The sequence below is a fragment of the Panthera uncia genome, unplaced genomic scaffold (assembly GCF_023721935.1).
Source record: "Panthera uncia isolate 11264 unplaced genomic scaffold, Puncia_PCG_1.0 HiC_scaffold_198, whole genome shotgun sequence".
Lineage (NCBI taxonomy): Eukaryota > Metazoa > Chordata > Mammalia > Carnivora > Felidae > Panthera > Panthera uncia.
In genome coordinates, this window is record NW_026058668.1 from 1 (window position 1) to 21,789 (window position 21,789).

The following is a 21,789-nucleotide window of genomic DNA, read 5'->3' on the forward strand; positions in this document are numbered from 1 at the left end:
GGGGGGGGGGGGGGGGGGGGGGGGGGGGGAGGGGGGGGGGGGCAGGGCACGGAGTTCTAGTTCCAGCCCAGCTACTGCCTAGCTCCCCAGGACTCAGCTACCTCGTCTGCAAAATCAGAGTAAACATCCCTGCCTCTCAGGGGACCTTTTCTTTCATTTATCAAATATTTTATGAAGTATCTCCTTTCTGAAGTCCATCATGCTGAGTGCTGTGGGGACACAAAGACATCGAAGCCAGGTCTCTTGCTCCCAAAGGCTCCACCTCATTCCAGGAGAAGACAGACTTGTGAATTGCTAATTACCATCGGAGGCAGGTCACTACTGAGTGCTCCATCTTCAGGCACAGAAGAGGGGGGTGGGGCGGCAGAAAGTGGGACTCACAGGAGCCCCTCTTAGCCCCAGGAGGGGCTCTCACCCCTGCGTTGAGCCCCCTCAGGAATATGTCTGCCTCCCCCAACAGCCATTTTCTCTTGCTTTCCAGTGTAATAAAGTGGGATGTCAAGCTCCATCTTTCACACTTCTATGCCTTTGTACTACACAGTTCCCTTTTCCAAAATGGCTTTCTCCAACTTGTCCACCTGATAAACTTCTCTCCAGCCTTCCTCTGGAGAGTGGAGGGGAGAAGGATGGGAAATGCCCATGACTAGGCAACTAGAGGGGACACAGATCGTCTCCCAAGCAGTGGCACAGGAACCCCCATCACCTGGACAGCATGCTCAGGCAGGTGGGAAGCCCCCTGGGCCCCTAACTGCGGGATCTCTGCATTCTTTCATCCTTTGTTCATTCCATGCTGTTGGCCTGCCCCAGTCCCTGTGCTGGGCTAGGTGCACCGGTTGCAGGAAGCAGGGGCCTCAATCCTGTTCTGAGGAGCTTTCTGGTGCAGGAGACAGACCCACAGGCAAGGACAACACAGTGGATGTGCTGAGACTGGAGCCTTTTTTCTAGAAAGGGGCAGGGCTAGGTCCTGGGAACAGAGGTGATGTTTGAGGTGAGTCATGAGGGGTTAATCTGGACATCTCAGGTTAGCCCAAGTCAGGGAGGTATGCAGGGGGAAGGCACCCACCTCCCAGTCCCTTTCTCCAACCATCCTCTAAGTGAGCTCTCCTCACCCACAGGTACTCCTTATTTGATCACTTAGTTAGTTGCTTGCTTGTTTATAAATCTGTCTCCCTGTATTCACCCTAAGCATCCCAGGGCCATGTCTTTCTGGTTCACTGGGGTCTTCAGGGTCTAGCCCAGCACCTGGAACATTATAGGTGCTCAATAGGTAAATATTTGTGGAATCAATGCATGAATGAACACACAGGCTGGGTGGGAAGTCTCTTTTATCCCAGAATGATAGTGATTACTGGAGATATTTTCTCTGTTCTGACCATACTTATCTGTCCACCACACCCCCATTTTCTAAGCAGGGTCACTAGGCCTTTGGGCTTCTTTGCCTCAAATCCAGAGGCTACCTGAGAGCACACTCTCCTGGCTTTTGCTTCCAGTTTCTTGAGGGGATTATGCTGGGGGGAAGGAGAGGCAGAGAGAGGAGGGTTTCCAAAACTAGGGAGGGGTGAGGGGTGAGTGAAGGTGGCCTGGGAGCACCACAAGGAGGTGGCAGGGCTCTGGAGGGCAGAGTGTGAGGCCCCTGGAGAGGCTATGACCTCTCCTCCACCCTTACCTTTCCCTAGGGCCTGGGTAGAGTCAAAGCCTATGGAGCTTGTCACTGTGGGTATCAGCAGCCACCATGAGGCCATGGACACGAGAGACCTGCTCTTGCAAGCCCTACTCCCGGCCTGTGTGACGCCAGGGGTGAATGGGGAGCCCTCAATTCTAAGATGGGGTTTCCCTACACCCTCACGGATATAGGTTTGAAGTTAGATTAAATTAGATGCCAAGAACATAAAGGACTGTGAGGTTCCTTACACATATCCCTCTGGCCTGAGGGCAGCTCCTCCTCACAGGGGACATGTGTGCCTTTCTCTGGAGCCTTCTGGAGAACATCAAGAAGGGACTTTCTGGTATACAGGCAGTCCCGTGAGGAAGACATCTTTAAGCAGGGCAAGTCCATATGAGACCAGGAAAGCTAAAATCAGTCCTTGGGGGAGGGGAAAAAATCTGGGGGTAGTGGGACATGCCTACTAGTGTGTAGTAGGAGAGCGGTCAGAGAGGAGAGCCCCAGGAGAGGATGCAGAAGAAATGACTGCATCACCAGGATCCTCAAACATCTTCCAACAGCCTGGCTCTGGGGGATGATGGGACATTCATCTCTTGGCAGAAGCCCTGGTCCCTGTCGTACCTTGATGGTATATCCAACCTCTTGCTAGGTACTCTTGCTAGTAGCTGCAGGGCTTGCATTGGAGACCAAGCCCCACCAGCCACATACCTGCACCTGCCTTTAGGTGTGGGCTGAGTGAAGCAAGGAGGCGGGAAAGTACAGGATTCCTTCCCTGATGGCTGTGCTTGTGTCCAGGGGACACAGAACTTCCCCCAGCCCTCTGCCCCCAGCTCCACTCTTGCCATTTGTTCTAGCTTCTCTGGTTCCCACTTGTATCCAAGCTTGGGTTTCTGGGCTTCATATCAGTTCTTTGAGCTAGCCTTCCATTACCTTCCTTTCCTGCTCATTATCTTGAGTCAAGTTCTTCTGTTTCCATCCAAGAACCCCCAAGGTGCAGAGCTGCTAGGAAGCACAAGCAAGTGCTATCTGTGCTGAACTGGATGGTTCCCAAACTGTGTTAAGCGGAAAGAGTGAAAAAAGCAAGTGCAGCCAGACCAGTAAGCCCCTTGAGGGCAGGGCATGGTGAGATCAGCTCAGAGCTGGTTCTGCAAGGAGGGCTATGTCATATAGGCAGATGGGAAACACTGACTTTCAAATGGCACTACATTTAAAGACCACCATGATTGCCCACTTGTGGGTGGGTGGGGGGTCACCCTGATGGGCTTGGTTCCTCCTAGGAGTGTTTTCTATTTGGGGCAAAGAAAAGGGTTCAAGCTACAGAAAAACAATCAACTCCTCAAGATCAGGAAAAGTGGTGACAAGAGGGAGACAGGCAGGGGTTGTACAGGGGTGAGGCTGGCACCCCTCTGAGGCTCCACATCTTGTCTGCCAAAGGAGTGTAGGAACAAGATATTATGGTGATAATCGTTAGTGATCATAAATGTTAATGACAGCTCCTGACCGAGTTCCTGCCATGTGGCTGGCCTTTCTCCTAACAACCCTACATGAAAGTCACAGTTACCACCTGCACTTTACAGATAAAGAAACCCCCCAAAGAGGCTGTGTAACATGCCTAAAGTTACACAGCTGGCGAGTGGCAAAATCAGATGGAAAGCCAGGTCTGTCCCCTGTCAGTCTAATTCTCCACAAGCTGTAACCCTGCCTCTTCCATGAAGCCCATGGGGAAGGTCTGAGGATCCATAGCTCCTCCGAAGCACCATAGCACAGAGCTGCCCTACCCATGGTCTCCACCATTTAACTAGACACTCCTTGAGCACCTGCTCTGTGTGCTGGGGCCTCTGCTGGCTCTTGGAAGACAAGGATAAATGCTCTCAGGTACCCAGAATTCATGTCTTCCTGCAACCAGCATGGTTTCACTCCTTACCGTTGTCAACTTCATATTTAAAATACATTTACTCATAAGCAGGGAACCTTAGTTTTAGCCAAACTATAAGGGCCCCTCAGCAATTTCCACCTGACTCTTTGAACAACTGAAGTTAGTTTGCTGATGATCCCTTCCCAATTGGAACATTCAAGCTGGAGCCTCAGCAAGGCACAAAATAAAAAAGTTGCAACTGAGATCCCCAGCACTCAGTCATTGTGACAGACCCATTTCCTGCCATGTGAATTCTCTTGTGTGCCTTTGTCTGACTACTGGGCAACGGTGATTCACCTTGTCATTTCGTTGTGAGTCTCAATCTTGGGTAACTCAGCTTTCCAAATAACTGGTGATCCTAATAAAAGCTCATATAAGGGTACCGTGAGCTCAGCCATTGTGATGTAAACAAACACCTCTGTGTGTACCCACGGGGAGAGGGCCATGGCAACACTTATAGCCAGTGCCTCAGGCAGGGATGTGCCTTTGAGAGAGAGTGAGCATGTGAGAGTGAGACATGATGGGCAGAGGGAGAGATAGAATCTTAAGCAGGCTCTATGCCCAGTGCAAAGCCCAATGTGGGGATCAACCTCATGACCATGATCATGACCTCAGTGGAAATCAAGAGTTGGACGCTTAACGAACTGAGCCCCATGGGATGCCTTCTTAAGGAGAGCAGAAGACTCAACTCAGAGTCCTTACACAATTCACAAGTTTATTTGTCCTAAATAAATACGATCTGAGAACTCCATCTCAGTACCCCTAAATATGATTTCTTCTCCAAAAAGGGAGCTTAAGATAATAGGCACATGGTTTGCATTGTGTGTTCTCAGGTTAAGCTCAGGAGAGTCTGTGTCCTGGCTTGTGCTATCCTGGGCCTAGCTGTGATGATAACCCCAGGTTCCTTTCTCTGTGTGGGGCCTGTATTTGGCCTGAGTCCCCCAGTTCAGGACTGTTATAGCCTGTTCCTGCTCCTGAAGCACCTGTCTTCACTGCCTCTCCTCTCTGCAGCCCAAAGAGGGCAGCATTCACAACCGTGTGGCCCTGGGCTAGCCCTCGCAGAGAGCTTTGTCCTATAACACCAGGTGCCACCATAAGCCCTTTCCCAGTTGGCACAGAAAGGGTTACTCCTGTCCCTGGAATTAGATTACCCAGGGCAAAGGGAGAAACTGAGGCAGAGCTGGAAAAGGGGTAAGAAGTAGTCTCCCTTGAACCTGGACCAGGAAAGACCAGGAGGCTGAGAGCCCTAATGAAGGAGAAAGGGTTGACTATCTTCCCCAAGTTATCTTCAGAGGCCCTGGCCCACTAGGGAGGAAGAAGTAGGGGAGACCATCATGTGTCTTCTCTTTGAGGCTCAAAGGTTTGGGTCCTCATTCTCTTGGTCTGAGGCTGCCTCATCATCATTTGGAGACTTCTGGATCAGAGACAGAGAAAGCCAGTCATCGGTTCATGCTGTCCCCTAAGGCCACAGCCCAGGGGCCAGCATCTCCTTCTTCTTGCCCCTGTTCCCAACAGAGCCAGAGAAGGCTCTGCCATCCCTACCCCAGGATCCTTTGGCCTTCCCTCTGTCCTAGTTCCCAGGCTTCCCACACTATATGGCCCACCATCAGGTGATTCCATCTTACCATCTTGAGGCCTCTGCCCCTCCGCAGAGTGGCATAGAAGCTCAGCACACGAGGGTCACAGCGAACCACCATGGGATCAAAGTCCAGCACACGCAGGCCCTGCAGGCTGCGGGCCCGGGAAAGGGCCACATAGGCCTGGCCGCTGGCAAACACTCGGCCCAGAGAAATCTCCACGCAATCCAGGGTCATGCCCTGGGGGAATGGGGAGACACAGCTGGAGCCAGCTCAACCTCTTGTGCCCAAGAGCCTGACCCCACCTACACCAGTCCAGCTACTGCCTCTGGAGCTCCTCACCCAGTCTAGAGATTCTCAAGGCAGAGGGACAGATTGACAGCAGCTGAGTGTCTGAGTGGGAGGAGGTCCAAGAGACACAAATTCAGTAGAGGGATGGTGGTGAAAGGAAAGAGCACAGGCCTGGGTCAGACAAGCATGGAAATGAATCCTGGCTCTGCCTCTCACTCTCTGTGTAACCTTGGGCAAGTTACTTAACTGCTCTGAGCTTTAGTTTTCTCTTCTGTAGAACAGGAACGATGATCATATCTATACCTTGCACAGTTGTAAGGATTAAATTTAACATCTGGTAGTGCCTCACAAAATGGCAGAATAGGAGATTATGTGTTTGGGAAAGGGAGAGGAAGCAGGATGGGAAATGCACTAAAGAAAGGTTAATTCTGCCACTGGTGTGGAACTCTGACTACACTTGATCTTAGCCAAAAGGCCAAGAAGCGATGGTCTGGAACTTTCTATCCAGAGCAAACTCAACCTCCATAAAGCCTTTAAGAACCCCCTTCAACATGCCCTAGGTCTATTCAGTCCCCCCATCTGCCCTGCCCTGTCCCCGTCCCCCACACTGACTGCTCACCTGGCTCTTGTGGATAGATATTGCCCAGGCCAGCTGGAGGGGCAGCTGCTGCCGACTGAGGAGTTGGCCGCCAGTGGCCTGCACCGTCCAGCGGTCAGCACGGATGACCTCGGTGACTCCACACAGGAACCGCACCTGGGGCAGCCCTGAGGGAGGTGTGGAGAAATCCCACCTTTCAGCCCTGCTTCAGGGCTCAGAGGTGAGGAGCAGGCCTTCTCCTCCTCACATACCCCAGGGCCCTGCCGCAAACCCAAGCTGTAGGACTGCTCCCCCACTGCCTACCTCTCCCCTCTGTCTCGAACCCAACAACCACCCCACGGGCACCATTCACCAGGCCTCGGGACACCGCTAAGTTCTTCACCAACATCACCTGCAAGAGAAAGAGGACTTGACCCATGGAGAACAGCCCATTCCTATGCCCTGCCTCAGTTCCAGACTTGCTGTAGCAGTCCCAGGAGGCTGGAGGCACTCATGGAGGGGCACTAAGACCTAATCCTTAACTCTGCCATCTGCTGACTGTGACCCCTATGGCAAGCTGCTTTATTTTCCCTGGTCTCAGTTGGACCTAATGTCAAAGTGGAATAACATTTGCTGTTTGCCTCAGGAAGAGGGAAACAGTAATAACGTAACAGACCTCACATGGCTCTGAAAATGATCATGTCTGTTTTGCAATATGTGTATGGGCCGCAATCATTAGGGACAGCCCCAGGTCCTGCCACCCCTCTCCAGCCCTTAAGTGCCCTTCGGAATCCAAGGCAAGTCTCCCATTTGGCCCACCCCAACACCATGGGAAGAAGCAGGGCTCTTTCACACTACACAGATGTGGAAACTGAGCTTCAGCAAGAGAAAGGGACTTGTCCAAAGCATTGCTGCTGGTGCCCCCAGGCCTAGCAAGAGGAGGGCAGTGGGAGGCTGAAGACGGGAAGATGGGTAGAAGCGGGAGGGAGGGAGTTCACTGGGGTCACAGCTAGGCTTTCTGGCTGTGAAGCAGCCTGGGGAGAGCTTCAAGGACAGGAGAGGCCCAGGCTTTCAGGGTCTTGGCCCTGCTTCCCAACTCACCTGGGCCCCCAGCTTTAGTTGAAGGATCTGGCTAACAGGACAATGGGCATCCAAGGTTCGGGCTTGCTCGGGGTCACTGTCCATGGCCTTAAAGCTGTGTACCTCACCTAGGAAAAAAGAGTTGGGCAAACAGATTACAAGTCACTGACTTGTGGTTCAGTTTCCAAAAACATATATTAGACCAGGGTATGGAAGGAGGTAGTGGGGACAGTTCAGGCAAGCCAGGGCTTTTGAATCAGGAGCCTGGGTTCAAGTCTTACTTCCAACATTTACTAGTTCGGTGACCTTGACCCATTCAAAGTCCTGCCTCTCCAAGTCACAGTTACATCTACAAATATAAAGGCCTTTATGGCCAGAGAAGTTAGGGGCCTAAATATCCAAGCTGTTGGGGGAGGAGGGCCCACATGTGCCTGATGGCTTCTCCCAGATGGTCTTGCCCAGCCCTGGCTCTCTGCTCACCTGGCAGTTCCTGCAGTCGCCTCTCATTGGTGAGGGCCACGTCATCCTGGTGAGTGCAAAGCCTCGTGGCCACAATCCCATCTCGCCCCACCTTATGGGAGGCTGTGGCCTGGAGCTGGTGGGTCACTTCATCTGAGCACCTGTAGAGGCTAGGCTGTCAGGGCAGAGCACCTCCCTGAACACCAGGGAAAGCAGGGCACAGAGCTGATATGGCCCAAGCAATAGGCCACGGGTCAGGCTTAGGGATTAGAAAGGGTCACCAGGGCAAAATGTGCTGGCCCCCAGGCTGACCAAGTTGCCCTTCCCCACTCAGACCCCAGACATGGAGAATGATCATGGGCAGGCTCCCTTCCCTGTAAATATCTCCAGGTAGGAGCTAGCCACCCTCCCATTCCGGTGCTCCAGAGGAAGTTGGATATGATGAGTGGGCATAGGCCAGAAGTTTAAAGGACCTAGACAAGGTGCTGATGTCGATAACCTGTCATACTGGTAGCCTATAATCAAATCAGTCTCCAGGCTACTATCTTCTAGCCTCTTGCTTGCTGCTTTGGGGGCAAAAATCTACTGTGTATGTGTGTGTGTGTGTGTGTATATATATATATATATATATATATATATATATGTGTGTGTGTGTGTGTGTTTAAAGTTTATTTAATAAATCTGTACACCCAATGTGGGGCTTGAACTGGGGACCTCAAGATTAAGAATCACATGCTTCTCCGACTGACCCGGCCAGGTGCCCCTAGCCTGTGTTTCTATCTCAAGCTTTCCTCCACACGAGAAAGCCTGGGAACAACAGCAAATCAGGTGGAAGAAGGGGGAAAAACGGGACCATCTCTCACTGCTCTGCCACTCAGCCTTCCTCTTGTTCCCCACACATGCTGGTGTATGCTATGCATCTTCCTACCTGCCTCCTCTGTCTGACAGGGGTCCCTAAGCATAGAAAGCCCCTCACCACAACCACTTGCTCCCCATCCCATTTCAGTCTGGTTTTCAAAGCCCAGCTCTGGGCCATGTCTTCCACCTTCCTATCCTCCTGTCCACTCTCACATTAGACTAGTCCTGGCATTTCAGCCTTTTGTCCTAGCTGGGGTGGGACCATGTCTGCAACCTCCTTCCCTCATCAAGTGACCCCATAGGCTCTGAGAGTGGAAGGAACTTGGGCTTTAGAATCAGGCCAGGTTCAAATCCCAGCCCAGGCACTTACTGGCTGTGACTCTGGGCAAGGTACTTCACCTCTTTGAACCCCTGTTTCGGCATCTGTGAAATAGGAGTGTTAACATCTCTGATTTCCTCTTGTGTGTCCATGTGCCCACACTTCCCTGACACCTACTCTGTGCCAGGGCCTGTGCTGGGTGATGGGGACCCAACCTTGGAGGAGGCAGGGTCCCAGTGCTCACATAGTGACCATCTTCTATGGGGCCATGAAGCATTTTTTCCCCCTTCTCTGGATCCCTGTGCTCCCCTGTGACCCACACTTGGATCCTTATCCATGGCCCCTTCTCTGTTCACCAGGGCCCACCTTCCCAGCCTGACAGCCTGCAGCAGAGAGATGAAGGTCTGGTCTGCCTGCCTCCACACCTTGGTCAGCTCCAGGGTCACTGGGACACATCTTCTCCAGCTCTTGGCCTGGTGCGGGGAGAGTAGGGGTATCAGGGAGAAGAGCAGACATCTATGGAGGACAGGGCTAGAGGGTGAGTGATACCTGAAAGCAGAACTTTGGGGGCTGGGAGCCCTTGGTTACAGGTGGCAGCTGCAGGAAGTCCCCACAGATGATGAGCTGGATCCCTCCAAATGGTTTGTTCTGCTGCCGGATAGCTCTGGAGAGGAGCATGGGGTACTTTAGGAGCTGGGATGGACAGGTTCCATATGGAAAACCACCAGAACACAGCCCTTACTGCATATACTGACCTGGCCATGGCTTCCAGCTTGTCAAACAGGTCGGCCTCCACCATGGAGATCTCATCAATGACTAGCCGCTGGCAGTTCAGCCAGCCCTGCCGCACAGCTGGCCGCTGAGCCAGGGCTACACATTGGGCCAGAGGAGCCTGGCCTGAGCCAATGCCTGTGAGTGATGTAAGAGAGAGTATTTAGCCTGAGACCGTGGCCCTGGCCCAACCCTGACCCCCTCTCCCTCCCTTCTCAGAGGCCTGGCTTGCTTCCAGCTCAAGCCCTAGAGGTTCCTACTTACCTGCAAAGGCATGGAGAGTGGTACCCCCGATGTGGCAGGCTGCCACCCCAGTGCTGGCAGTAGCCACAGTACCTGTGGGAGGCAGCAAGCCCAGGATACGCTTCAGCAGATAAGACTTCCCTGTCCCTGGGCAGAGGGTAAAGTCAGGGTCACCTGCTCCTCCACTGTATCCCACCTCCGTTCCCCCAGCCCCCCTATTCTGCCCTCCACTACCTGCACTCCCAGTGAAGAAGATGCTCTGGCCTTTCAGGACAACCCTCAGCACAGCAGCCTGTTCTTCAGAAAGCTGTGGTTTGCTCGGGGGCAAGCTCAGCCTCTTCACAGGCAAGGGCCACTTTGGGGCTTCCTATAGGGGGACAGGACTCAGAGCTTCCTACCACCCCTTAGGCATTGCCCCTCCCTTCTTAGCTTGCGCACAATGCTAGGTCTCTGCTGGCTTCACTCCTTGAAGCCCCTCCACTGATCCCTGGTGCCCTGATTACTGCATTAAGTAGGTCTAAGGGAGGTCCAGACCTTCCTCAGCTCCCTCCCCTGGTTTCCCTAAATCTCCTGGTTCTCTCACAGGTCCTTCCTTCTCACTTCTCTTTCTGTCACAAACCTGTCTCTCTCACTTCAAAATACCCCAGCAATGGGGTGCCTGGCTGGCTCAGTTGGTGGAGCATGTGACTCTTGACCTCAGAGTCCTGAGTTCAAGCCCCACAATGGATGTGAGGCCTCCTTAAAAAAAAAAAAAAAAAAAAAAAAAAAGTAAACAAAACAAAATACCCCAGCAAAACCCTGCCTGGACAGGGCCCCTTTCTTGTTCCATCTCCATCCTTTCACCAGCTTAGTCTTGAACCCCTGTAGTCTACCATCCATCTGCCCCAGTTCACAAACCCACCAGGCTTTGCACATCGCCCCCCCAATATGATCAGACCAGTTGGCTGCCCAGACACTGCTGACCAGTTCTTTTTTTCAAAAGCTTCTTTCCTTCTCCAGGCTGAATAGCTTCCTACTTTTTCTTCTAAAGTCACCTTTCTTTCTAGGCCTCCTTCTCTTTCCCTTTTAACGTGACCTGGGCCTCTTTTCCCATTCTAGCTTACTCAGGAATTGCACTATGGGAAATACGCACAACCCTCATCTCTCTGTCATCCTCCTACATCTGATGGGCATCTCCTCTGAGATAACCAGCAACCTCCTCGAATACTGCCACCATCCTCCCCCCAACCCCAAACTTGGACCTCCTGGGTCTCTTCCATCTCAGTGGCACACCCACTCCCTAAGGCGTCCCCGCTTTCCGGTCCTCACGTTGCTGGGATCAGATCTCGCCCGGAGTTCCCTCGGCCGCTTCACGGGCGTGGCGTGCGGGACGCCGGTGGGCGCCGCGCGCCGCAACTCCTCCGGCTGCACTGGGCTGATGGTGACGAAGTCTCGGGGCCGCGGGCCAAGCAGCTGTGCGCGGGCGGAGGCCGGTCCGGGGCCCGGGGCTGCGGCCAGCTTGAGACGCAGCGTGCGCAGGAAGCGTCGCAGGCGGTCGGGGGGGCAGTCGGAGAGCAGCAGCTGCACAGCGCCCGCGCGGGGAGCGCCGTCAACTGGGAGCCGTAGTGTGCTGCGCCCGGCCGCTGCGAAGCGCGTGAAGAGGCGCACCGCCCTCAGAGGGAAGCAGCGCGGCCGCCCCGCGGGCCCAGGCGCTTGCAGCCGCAGCAGCAACTCGCGGCGCTCATTTCGTCCCAGGCTCAGCTCCGCGGTGCGTAGGGCCTGGCGCTTTCGCGGCTGCCCGCTGGGGCTCAGCTCCTCCACAGCCACGCGACACCGCAGCTCTGCGTCCTCGAATTCCACTGGCGCTGCCTGGGTGCCCGACAGCATCTCCACCGCCTCCGGAGGTCTACAAGAGGCCGGAAGCACAGGGGTCACGAGGACTCAGGGGCATAATAGGTGGTATAGAGACTTTGACGGGAGCCCGGTCAAAGCCAAATAAGGTCACGGAGGCTGTCACTGGTAACACAAAGAGGTCATGGAGACGGTGAGAGACCTGGGCCAACCAGAATTCACAGAGACATTACTCTCCTACGCAGTAATTTCCAGAATGGTGGATGGGCAGCATCAAATGCACCCAGGATTGGAGAGCCTCGGCTGTCTGACAAGCAGGCTCCGTAACAAAAGAGAAACCTGTTTCCAAAAGGCCCAGGGAGGACAAAGGAATCCTTAGTCCTCTCCCAAAGAAGAAGGGAATGAGGAGGGATGAGGGATGAGCAGGGGGCTGACTTGTAATAAGCACCTTCTTTCCTCCAGATACGTTCACTAGTTTATATGCAGCCAGGTCAATCTCTTTCCCGTGTACAGAAAATGGAAACAGACTGAGGGGCTACAACGACTGGTAGGAGTCAGGGTTAGTGTGATTCCGCAGCTCTGACTCTTCTTCCCAATCTCTAAGGTGGGCATAGGGTGGAGAATATTTGCCAGCGAAAATCGCGAGGGATCCTGGGGCCCAGGAATCCCTGTTTCTTCCGTCTGACCCACTCGTCTGCACCCTCCCGGCAGAGACCTTTTGAAAAAAGCATAACTTTGTCTCCCACCTCCGGGATCGCGTGGACACTCACTTGCACCGGCACTCGGAGAACGCGCTGAACAGAGCCGGCCAGTTAACTAAACTTGGGCACTAAGAACTTTCAAATCTAGGAGTAGAGAATCATCCTATCACCGGCCGGATCTTTAAACTCTCCAGCCAATCAGAGACAGGGGCGTGACAACGGGCGTGTCTTTCATTGGGTTCCAACTCCCAGAGCTTGGGCTGTACCAATCGCAAGCTGGAGGAAGGAGGCTTATAGTGGTGGGCGAGCATACCAAAGCCGGTGGACCAGTGGAAGTGGAAAGGGGCGGAGGGCTGCAGCAGGGCGATGCGTGATGTCGCGTCACACAACGCGGCTTGAAGATTTGTTTTCAGAACGGTGCCTCCAACACACTTTTTCTCTGCTTTAGCCCCCACACAGCGGCTGAACTTGGCCTTGGGGGATGAGCTGCCCCTGATCCCTCCCACCCGTGTTTACCTTCACCTGGCGCTTGCCGATTCCTGGGCCTGTCGCTTCCTCTGCCCCCGCCCCCTACCCCTCTTTTCCTCCTTCTCTGCCTCTGTAAGGGTCATTTTATGCATTTGTCTCCAAGCAGGCTGAGGCCCATCGTTCAGGAATTCCTAGACCTGTGTTAGGTGCTCAGGGAGTACAAAGGAAGCATGTGAGCCTATGTCTTCAGGGAGTTCGTATCCCTTTTGTCAAATGCACTGGCTGCTCAGAGAATGTATTTTTAATTATCTTTTCAACCCCCTCATTGACGCTTGTAATTACATAGCTGGAAGGGATCTTACAGGTGAGTCAGCCCCCTCCTTTATTGGCTTGTCCTCATTTTTCAAATGAGGAAACCAAGGCTCCAAGAGATTTTACCAAAGATCACATAGCTTGTAGACAGCAAAGCAAAGCCTTGAACCCAAGTCTAACCCAGCGTGAGCACCTGCTGTTTAACTATTATGCCACACTGCTCCCAGGTGACTCGTCTAATTTCATGAAGGGAATCCAGGCCTGGACTGGAAGCTCAGCTCCTGACAGCTGCTGCCATGACCCAGCCCTGCCAGTTAGATGTTACTCTAAGCAAGTTTACTTTGTTTCCTCATATATAAAAATGGTCAAAGATGAAAATTTTCATTGATGGTAGAACTCTGTGGCTATACTAAAAACCATTGAACTGATGCTTTAAATGGGCAAATTTTTTGGCATATGAATTATATCTCAATAAAACTGTTAGAAAAAAAATCAGGAGAAATATTTTTCCTCTTCAGTTCTATCTTGACATATCAGTCCCCAGTGGCATGGGAAAAATTTCAACATCACTGTGGTAGGCAGAAGAATGGTCTCCCTAAGATGCCCCCATCCTAATCCCCAGAATTTATGAATATGTTACCTTACTTACATGGCAAAAGAGATTTTGCAGATGTGATAAATTAAGGATCCTGAAATGGAAAGATTATCCTGGATTTTTGGGTGGGCCATGGAATCACAAGCATTCTTATAAAGCAATCAGGAAAGCAAGAGAGAACAGGAGATGAGATAAAGAAGCAGAGGTGTGTGTGAGAAACAGAAAGATTTGAAGAGGTTACTGCTGGCTTTGACAGAGAAAAGGGTCATGAGTCAAGACATAGAATACAGGAGGCTTCTAGAAGCTGGAAATGGCAACAAAGTAGGTTCTTCCTCCCTAGAATCTACAGAATGAACACAGGTCCTGATTTTAGCCCAGTGAGACACACGTCAGACCTCTAGAACTGCAAGATAACAGATTTGTGTCGCTTTAAGTCACTAAATTTGTGGTAATTTGTTACAGCAGCAACAGCACTAAGAAACAAGTACAGTCACACAACTACAACATGAAAAGAGCTAGGATTATGAACCCAGGTCTGTTTCTAAAGCCTCTGTTCTTTCTTCCCGCTACCCTTTGCTCAAAATGGGCCCAGCACACCGACAAACAGCCTGCTTCCTTCCCCTTTCTTTCTGTGCAGTACCCTTGACTGCCTCTAGAGAAGGCACAGACACTTCCACATGGATTTTCCCCCAGTGTTTTTTTTTTTCCTTTTGGCTTTCAAACTTAAAAAAAAAAATTGTACAATGTAAATAACATCAAAATTTTACCATCTTAACCATTTTTTAATGTTTATTTATTTTTGAGAGACAGAGAGGCACAGAGCACGAACGGGGAAGGAGCAGAGAGAGAGGGAGACACAGAATCTGAAGCAGACTCCAGGCTCTGAGATGGCAGCACAGAGCCCGACACGGGGCTCAAACTCAGGAACCGCGAGACCATGACCTGAGCCGAAGTTGATGTTTAACTGATCGACCACCCAGGTGCCCCAGCATCTTAACCATTAAAAAAAAATTTTTTTTAATGTTTATTTTTGAGAGAGAGAGAGAGAGAGAGAGAGAGCGAGCACAAGCAGGGGAGGGGCAGAGAGAGAGAGGGAGACACAGAATCCGAAGCAGGCTCCAGGCTCCGAGCTGTCAGCAAAGAGCCCGATGCGGGCTTGAACTCATGAATGAGATCATGACCAGAGCCGAAGTTGGATGCTTAACCGACTGAGCCACCCAGGTGCCCCTTAACCATTTTTAAGTGTACAACTCATTGCCATTAAGTACTTTCAAGCACTGCATAACCATCACCACTAGTTCTAGAAAATTTTCATCATCCCAAACAAAGTTTGTACCCATGAGAAAATAACTCCCCACTTTCTCCTCTCAGCCCTTGAGAACTCCAGCATTTTATTCTGAACATATTCCAACATAAACAGAAAGGTTCAAAGAATTGTACAGTGAACACCCATAAACCCACCACCAAGATGCTACAATTAATGTTTTATCATGCCTGATCATCTGTCCATCTCAACATTCATGAATCCATCTATTATGCATTTTGAAGTTGCAGACAACAGTACATTTCATGTCTAAACACTTTAACATGCATAGCATTAACTAGGGTTTATGCTTTTTTTTTTTCTTAAGTAGGCGCCACACCCAATGTGGGGACTGAACTCATGACCCCATGATCAAGAGCCAAGTATGCTCTACTGACTGATCCAGCCAGTTGCCCTAAAGCTTACCTTTTTATCAAGTCCCCTCCCCCACTTTTAAGTTTATTTTTGAGGGGGGCAGGGGCAGAGAAACAGGGAGACAGAGGATCTGAAGCAGGCTCTGTGTTGACAACAGAGAGCCTGATGTGGGGCTCCAATTCAGGAACCTTGAGGTCAAGACCTGAGCCAAAGTGCAATGCTTAACCGACTGAGCCACCTAGGCACCCCCTAATGCTTGTCTTAAAAAAAATTTTTTTTAAATGTTTATTCATTTTTGAGAGGCAGAGAGAGACACAGCATGAGCGAGAGAGGGAGACACAAAATCGGAAGGAGGCTCCAGGCTCTGAGCTGTCAGCACAGAGTCCAACGTGGAGCTCGAACTCGGGAGCTGTGAGATCATGACCTGAGCTGAAGCTGGACAGAGTGACCCAGGTGCCCTGATGCTTATCTTTTTAATGTAAACTTCACAAATGATGAAATGCACAACTCTTACGCTTATCATGAGAAGAGTTTTGACAAACATATATATCTGTGCAGCCAAGTCCTTATCAGGATATAAACCATGCTGTATATGGTAGTTACCAGCCACATGTGGCTAATTTTAAATTCAAATGAATTAAAATTAAATGAAATTTAAGCTTCAGTTTTGTTTTTCTAAAGGTTTTATTTTTTATTTTTTTGAGAGAGAGAGTGCGCCCGTGCGAACGAGCGGAGGAGGGGCAGAGATAGAGAGAGGGAGACATGCTTCACGCTGTCAGCCCATAGCCTGAGGTGGGGCTTGAACCTAAGAACCGTGGGATCATGACCTGAGCCAAAGTTCAATGCTCAATTGACTGAGTCATCCAGGTGCCCTAAAATTCAGTTTTTGAGTCGTACTGGCCACACTTCAAATGCTCAGTAGTTGCATGTGGCTAGAAGCTATGGGACAGTTTCTTCATTGCACAGTTCTAAGAACATTATCATCACCTAGAAAGTTTCCTCAGGTCACTTTGCACCACTCAATTCCCACCCTCAATCCTCAGGCAACTCTGCTCTAACTTGGTTTTCACCATAAATTTGGTTTGTTCTAAAACTTCTTATAAATGGAATTATACAATATGTATTCTTTGTGTACAGGTTTCTTTCACTCTGCATAATTATTTGGAGATTCATCCATGTTGCTATATCAGTAGTTGGTTCCTTTTTATTGCTAAGTAGTATTCCATCCGTATGGATATACTGTACTAGTTTTCCATTTTACTGTTGATGGATATCTGGGCTTTCTGTGGGTTTATGCTTTAATTTTTAAAAATAAATACCTCAGTGAGGGGCACCTGAATGGCTCAGTTGGTTAAGCTTCAGACTTTGGCTCAGCTCATGATCTCCAGGTGAGTTCCAGTCCCGCGTCGGGATCTGTGCTGACAGCCTGCTTCAGATTCTTGGTTTCCCTCTCTCTCTGCCCCTTCCCTGCTCACACTCTGTCTCTAAAAAATAAACAAACATTAAAAATAAACAAAAATAAATACCTTGGTGAGAAACTGCTGAGTCATCGAACAGGTACACATTTACTTTTATATGAAACTGCCAGAGCTTTTTCCAAAGTGGTATGCCCTCCCAAAGTTTTGTAGGAGCAGCAACAGTGAACCCTTGGAGGGAAAGGAATAAAATGAATAACTGAACGGGGCTTAGTGGTTATTAACTGACCTCAGGCTCCGCCCTGTCAGTTGGATCCTGATTGGCCCGTGGAGGAGGGAGGCGGAGCCAGAGATATCTCACGTTTGGGGCCGGACTTCCTCCTTCTCAGCTTCGAGTTTTCTATCCGCCCTGTTTTTCTTACTGCTATCGCCGCAGGGTTAAATTCTAAATGAAGCGCAGCATTGCTCCCGTATCTCTCCCCTAACCCCAAGCCTGGTTTTGACGCAAGCTCTCAGGAGTTTTCTTCATTATGAAATTTACTTCTTGACAACTCTTTCTGTACGTCTTATGCGCTCTCCCTCACCGGTGGTCTTAATTCTAATCGCCAGCTCATTAATAAAAACCCAACAGTGACGTTATCACAGGACTGGGCGGCTTACAGAATGCGTTTTCGGCCATAATCTCATTTGATACTTAAAAGAAGCTTTATGGTCCTTTCTCTCTTTCTCCTTAACAACTCTAAGCTTACAGGGACAATTTGTAGAGATGCTGAAATGGTCTTCCAGCTTCCAGAGCACTATTTCACTTGGCATTGCTTCATCACGGGGCAGCTGACACTCATTTATTGAGCCTCTGATACAGGTAACCCTCCTTCCTTGAAATCCTCTTTTTCCACAACACACTCCCCTCGTTTCTTCATACTTCTACTTCATACTCGTTACTTCATACTTATCGGCTCCTCCTTTGCTAACTCCCTTTTCCTCAACCACACCTCTCAAAGTGGGGAGGACTTTATCTTTTTTTTTCTTTTCCATCTTTTCTAATCCCATGGCTTGATTATCAGCTATATGCTGATTCCCAACATTGTATCTCTAGCCTGCCTTTCTCCCCTGAACTCCAGGCTGTCTCCATTTGTTCTTCTGATATCACCACACAGATGCCTAGCAGGCATGTCAAACTTACTTTCTCCAAAACAGAGCTTTTAATCTCCGCCAACACCATATACACCTGTTTTTCTCCTGTCTTCATTTCAGTAAATGCACCACCATACCCTTGATTCCTTCTTTACTTACCACATCTAACCCACCATCAAAACCTGTTCTGTCTGCCTACAAAACGTAATTTGGATCTATTCTCTCCGTCTCCACCCCACACCCTAGAGCTAGCAGCCTATCGTCTCTCCCTGGATCTCAGTAGTAGTCTCCTAATGACACTGGATTCTGGGCTTCCACTCTGTCCCCCTACAATCCAGTCCTTTCTCCAAACAGCAGCAGATGGGATCTTTTCAAACATATAAACACAGGTTGCTTTTCCCTCCATGGGAAAACCCTCCGTGCCTTTCTAGGCAATTCCTCTTAGAATAAAATCCATAGTCTTTACCACAGCCAACTCCCTCCCTTCCTTCCACTGTGACCTCAAGTCTACCATTTTCTCCCTTACTCAATATGCCTCTGTCACAATAGCCTCCTTGGTGCTCCTTGTACACCCAAAACCCATTCCTATTCCTGAGTCTTTGCGCTTTTTTTTTTTTTCTCTGCATGAAATACCTTCCTCCAGGGTGCCTGGTTGGCTCAGTTGGTAGAGGACACATCTCTTGATGTTGGGGTCGTGAGTTTGAGCCCCGAGATGGGGGTAGAGTTTACTTTAAAAAATTAAAAATATTTGTTTGAAGGAAGAAAAAAATACATTCCCCCTCACCTCTTTTTGTGGCTGTCTCTGTCTTCATCTTTCAGGTCTCAGCTGAAATATCCATATATTGTGAAATTAGTACTACAATAGGCTTAGTTAACATCCATCATCTCATAGATCCAATAAAAACAAAAGAAAACAAATTTCTCCTTGTGATAAGAACTCTTAGGATCTACTCTCTTAACATCTTCCCTATATATCATACAAAGGTATCAACTATAGTCATCATGTTATACATTATAGTCTAGCACTCATTTACCTTATAACTGGAAGTTTGTATCTTTTAACCACTTTCCCCCAATTCCACCCCCTTCCTCACCCCCACCTTACTGTCTCCTGAATCTCTATCTGTCCCTACCATCCTCATAAACACTGGCCTGGTTCAGGCTCCATCACCTTGAACCTGGATTTTCTGTAACAGTTTGCTACGCAGTGGGCCTCCCCATCTCTCGTGCTCTGTCACCATTCTTCACATAGCAGCCATGAAAATGAGTTTTGTCTTTGTTTGGTTTGGTTTTTTTTTATTTCAGAAAGAGTGTGCATGAGCAAGGAGAGGGGCATAGGGAGATAGAATCTTAAGCAGCCTTCACAGCACAGAACCGGTGGACACAGGACTCCATCCCACAACCCTGGGATCATGACCTGAGCTGAAATCAGGAGTCTGCTGCTCAACTAAGGCACCCCAAAAATGAGGTTTTAAAATGAAAATCGTGTCCACCCTGCTTCAGTGGCCCCCTGCAACTTGCAGGAAGAATTTCAAATACCTTAGGTCAGCACTTAAGGTCCTTAATGCTCTAGCTCCTGATGCCTCCCCGATGGTACTTTTCTGAAATCTCCCACCACCCCCGCCACCACCACACACACATGACTGCACAAATCTGCTTACAGTTCCCCTAACAAGTCACGATGTTCTACAAAAGTTACTGCTTTTGTAAGATGTCCACCCTAGTGGAATACAACTCAATCACTCCAGCCCTTCCTCTGGGAAGCAGCTTTCACCATACACTGTGTGTTCTTTCATCAGAGCGCTTCTAAGGACTTGTCTACCCTCCTACTGGCTCTTCATCTCTCCAAGGCAGGGCCTGGATCTTGTGAGGCCTGGTCATACAATGCTGCCAAAACATTTAGTAGACAGCACATACTCTGGAGTCAAGGGAGGTTTGAATCCTTGAAACCACCACTCACCAGTCAAGTGACCTTAAACAGGTCTAAGCCTTGGATTCAAGATCTGTTAAATGAATATAACAATTGTATCTATCTCTCGGGTCATTATCCACTTGTGTGAAGATTAAAGGAGATATGTGTGAAGAGTTTAGTACAGTGAGCAGATGACAGAGGCTCCCTAAATTCTTTTGAGTGAATAAATGCCAGGATGAAGTATTGGAAAGCACCCTACTTAAAAGGCCCCCAATAAGTTTTGTTGATTAAATGGTGTACATGCAAAACAGACTCCATCCCTTCCACAGCCAAAAACTTTCAATGATTTCCCATTACCCTGAGGTTAAAATATAGTCCCCTCAATACAGCCTTCAAGGCCCTTTCTCAGACACTGAGCTCTTCTCCAGCTTAGCCGCTCCCCACCCCACCCCCCAACACACACTATACTGTTTCATGCTTCTTTGCCATTGCTTATACTCTCCCCTCTGTCTAGAATGCCTGTGTTGACCCTTTGTCCTGGTTTTGGTGCCCTTCCTATGTGCATTTACCCTCACATTTAACATACGGTTTTCTCATCTGTTTACACACCTTTCTCTCCTGATGGAGGACAGGAACTCTGGGTCTTGCCATTATCTTCCAGATATTAGTGTAAGGACTGATGATCAAGGCAAAGAAAATATTTATGTTGAATGAATGCATGTGGTGCGGGAGCAACAACCAGAGGGCCAGCATGGCTCGCTGGATGGGAAAACCGATGCCAAAGTGGTTATCAGTGGCTCACTCCCAAAAGTGACAGAGCTCACTGGATATGAAAACTGACCTTACCCCAACCGAACCATGAGCTGTGCAACAACACAAATTCCTCAGGGTCTCTGGGCTCCTGCAGGTGGAATCTGAGTTTTCAGATACAGGATCTTCTGAGTCCTCAGGCATGAGGTGCCCAGCTCTGGAGAAGGAATAAACCATACTGAGGGAATAAAACCATGTGGTTGCCATATACATTGACTTTCTCAAATCCATAGCCTGGATTTTCCTCATCCTTTTAGATAAAGGAACCCAGGCCCAGGCATAAAGAAAATGTATGCCCCCATCTTCCTCCCCCTTGGGCCCCAAGCTACCTTTTTCCATGCAGGGCTGTAAGTGGCTGGGGGGCCTGAGGACCAGCAAAAGGCAGTGAAAGGGGAGCTTGGTCAACTGGTGCAGCTGCTGCTATAGCAGCTAGAGCCAAAGGAGGTCACCATTGATCTCACACATACTTAATTCTTCCTGCACAAGCATGCTTGGGCAGGGTTGGCTATGAGAGCTGAGACGGAAAGGGTGGAGGGTAGGAGGGGAGCTGGAGGCTGGGATGTAACCAGTCACTTTCTCTCTCTGGGCCTCTTTCTCCCAAGTATAAAATGACGGCCCGCGGTATAACTAACACTCCACTCCCACCCAGCAAGGCTGTCGAGGTTGCAAGATCACCGCTGGATGGGGGTGGGGGTGGGTGGAGGGTGACCCTCAGGTATAGGAACCAGAGAGAACAGCTCTGAGCAATGTCCAATGAAGGCAGGAGAACACTGCATTTGAGGTTCCCTGAAAAATAGGGGAAGACTCCCTCCCCCGAAGTCCAGCCTCCCAGCCCCAAGTCTTCGCGTTACCGGACTCTCCGGACCTGACTAGAGGTCCAGGCCCAGCCCTGCCAGGAGGCTCCTGGGAGAAGAGGACCAAGTCGTCGCCACTGCCCCAGCGTCGGGGAGGAAAGAGGAGGAGCCTCTTGCTGCTCCCATCTCTGGGCCGCCCAGGGCGGCATGGCCCAGTCCCGCAACCCCGGCCCTCTGGGGCCTGGAGACTTCAAAGGCGCAAGCAGCCAGCGCCTCGGGCGCACGCTGGTCCTGCCCCACCCCGATCCCGCCCTAGGGCCCCGCCCGCGTCCCTCTCTTCGGCCTCTAGCCGGAAGCCCCCACCCCCTCCCTCCGCCCGGTCCCCGC

General features: G+C 50.2%; 1 protein-coding gene across 3 annotated transcripts; it reads right to left on the bottom strand.

Moving 5' to 3' along the window:
- Nucleotides 1-4,276: 4,276 nt before the first annotated feature.
- LOC125917545 (ATP-dependent DNA helicase PIF1) lies at nucleotides 4,277-21,340 on the bottom strand. Of its 3 annotated transcripts, none has more exons than XM_049623721.1 (15): nucleotides 20,938-21,340; nucleotides 20,408-20,765; nucleotides 16,864-18,712; nucleotides 11,062-11,638; nucleotides 9,988-10,120; nucleotides 9,775-9,900; nucleotides 9,495-9,648; nucleotides 9,289-9,403; nucleotides 9,106-9,212; nucleotides 7,584-7,723; nucleotides 7,125-7,231; nucleotides 6,348-6,435; nucleotides 6,066-6,211; nucleotides 5,204-5,395; nucleotides 4,277-4,992 (listed from the first exon to the last, which is right to left on the bottom strand). In XM_049623721.1, exons 4-15 carry the CDS (start codon nucleotides 11,617-11,619, stop codon nucleotides 4,933-4,935), a joined length of 1,926 nt encoding a protein of 641 aa, XP_049479678.1. In that variant the 5' UTR covers nucleotides 11,620-11,638; nucleotides 16,864-18,712; nucleotides 20,408-20,765; nucleotides 20,938-21,340; the 3' UTR covers nucleotides 4,277-4,932. The 3 variants fall into 3 exon arrangements, with proteins under 3 accessions (XP_049479678.1, XP_049479679.1, XP_049479677.1); XM_049623722.1 differs by having other exon boundaries at nucleotides 20,408-20,474; nucleotides 20,640-21,340; XM_049623720.1 differs by having other exon boundaries at nucleotides 20,408-21,340.
- Nucleotides 21,341-21,789: the final 449 nt, after the last annotated feature.

Coding starts and splice junctions, on each gene's coding strand:
- LOC125917545 (XM_049623721.1), bottom strand. CDS start 11,619: ATGCTGTCGGGCACCCAGGCAGCGCCAGTGGAATTCGAGGACGCAGAG. Junction 9,404..9,494: donor AAGCTGGAAGCCATGGCCAG/GTCAGTATATGC, acceptor GCTCCTCTCCAG/AGCTATCCGGCAGCAGAACA. Junction 6,212..6,347: donor GTTCGAGACAGAGGGGAGAG/GTAGGCAGTGGG, acceptor CACCTCCCTCAG/GGCTGCCCCAGGTGCGGTTC.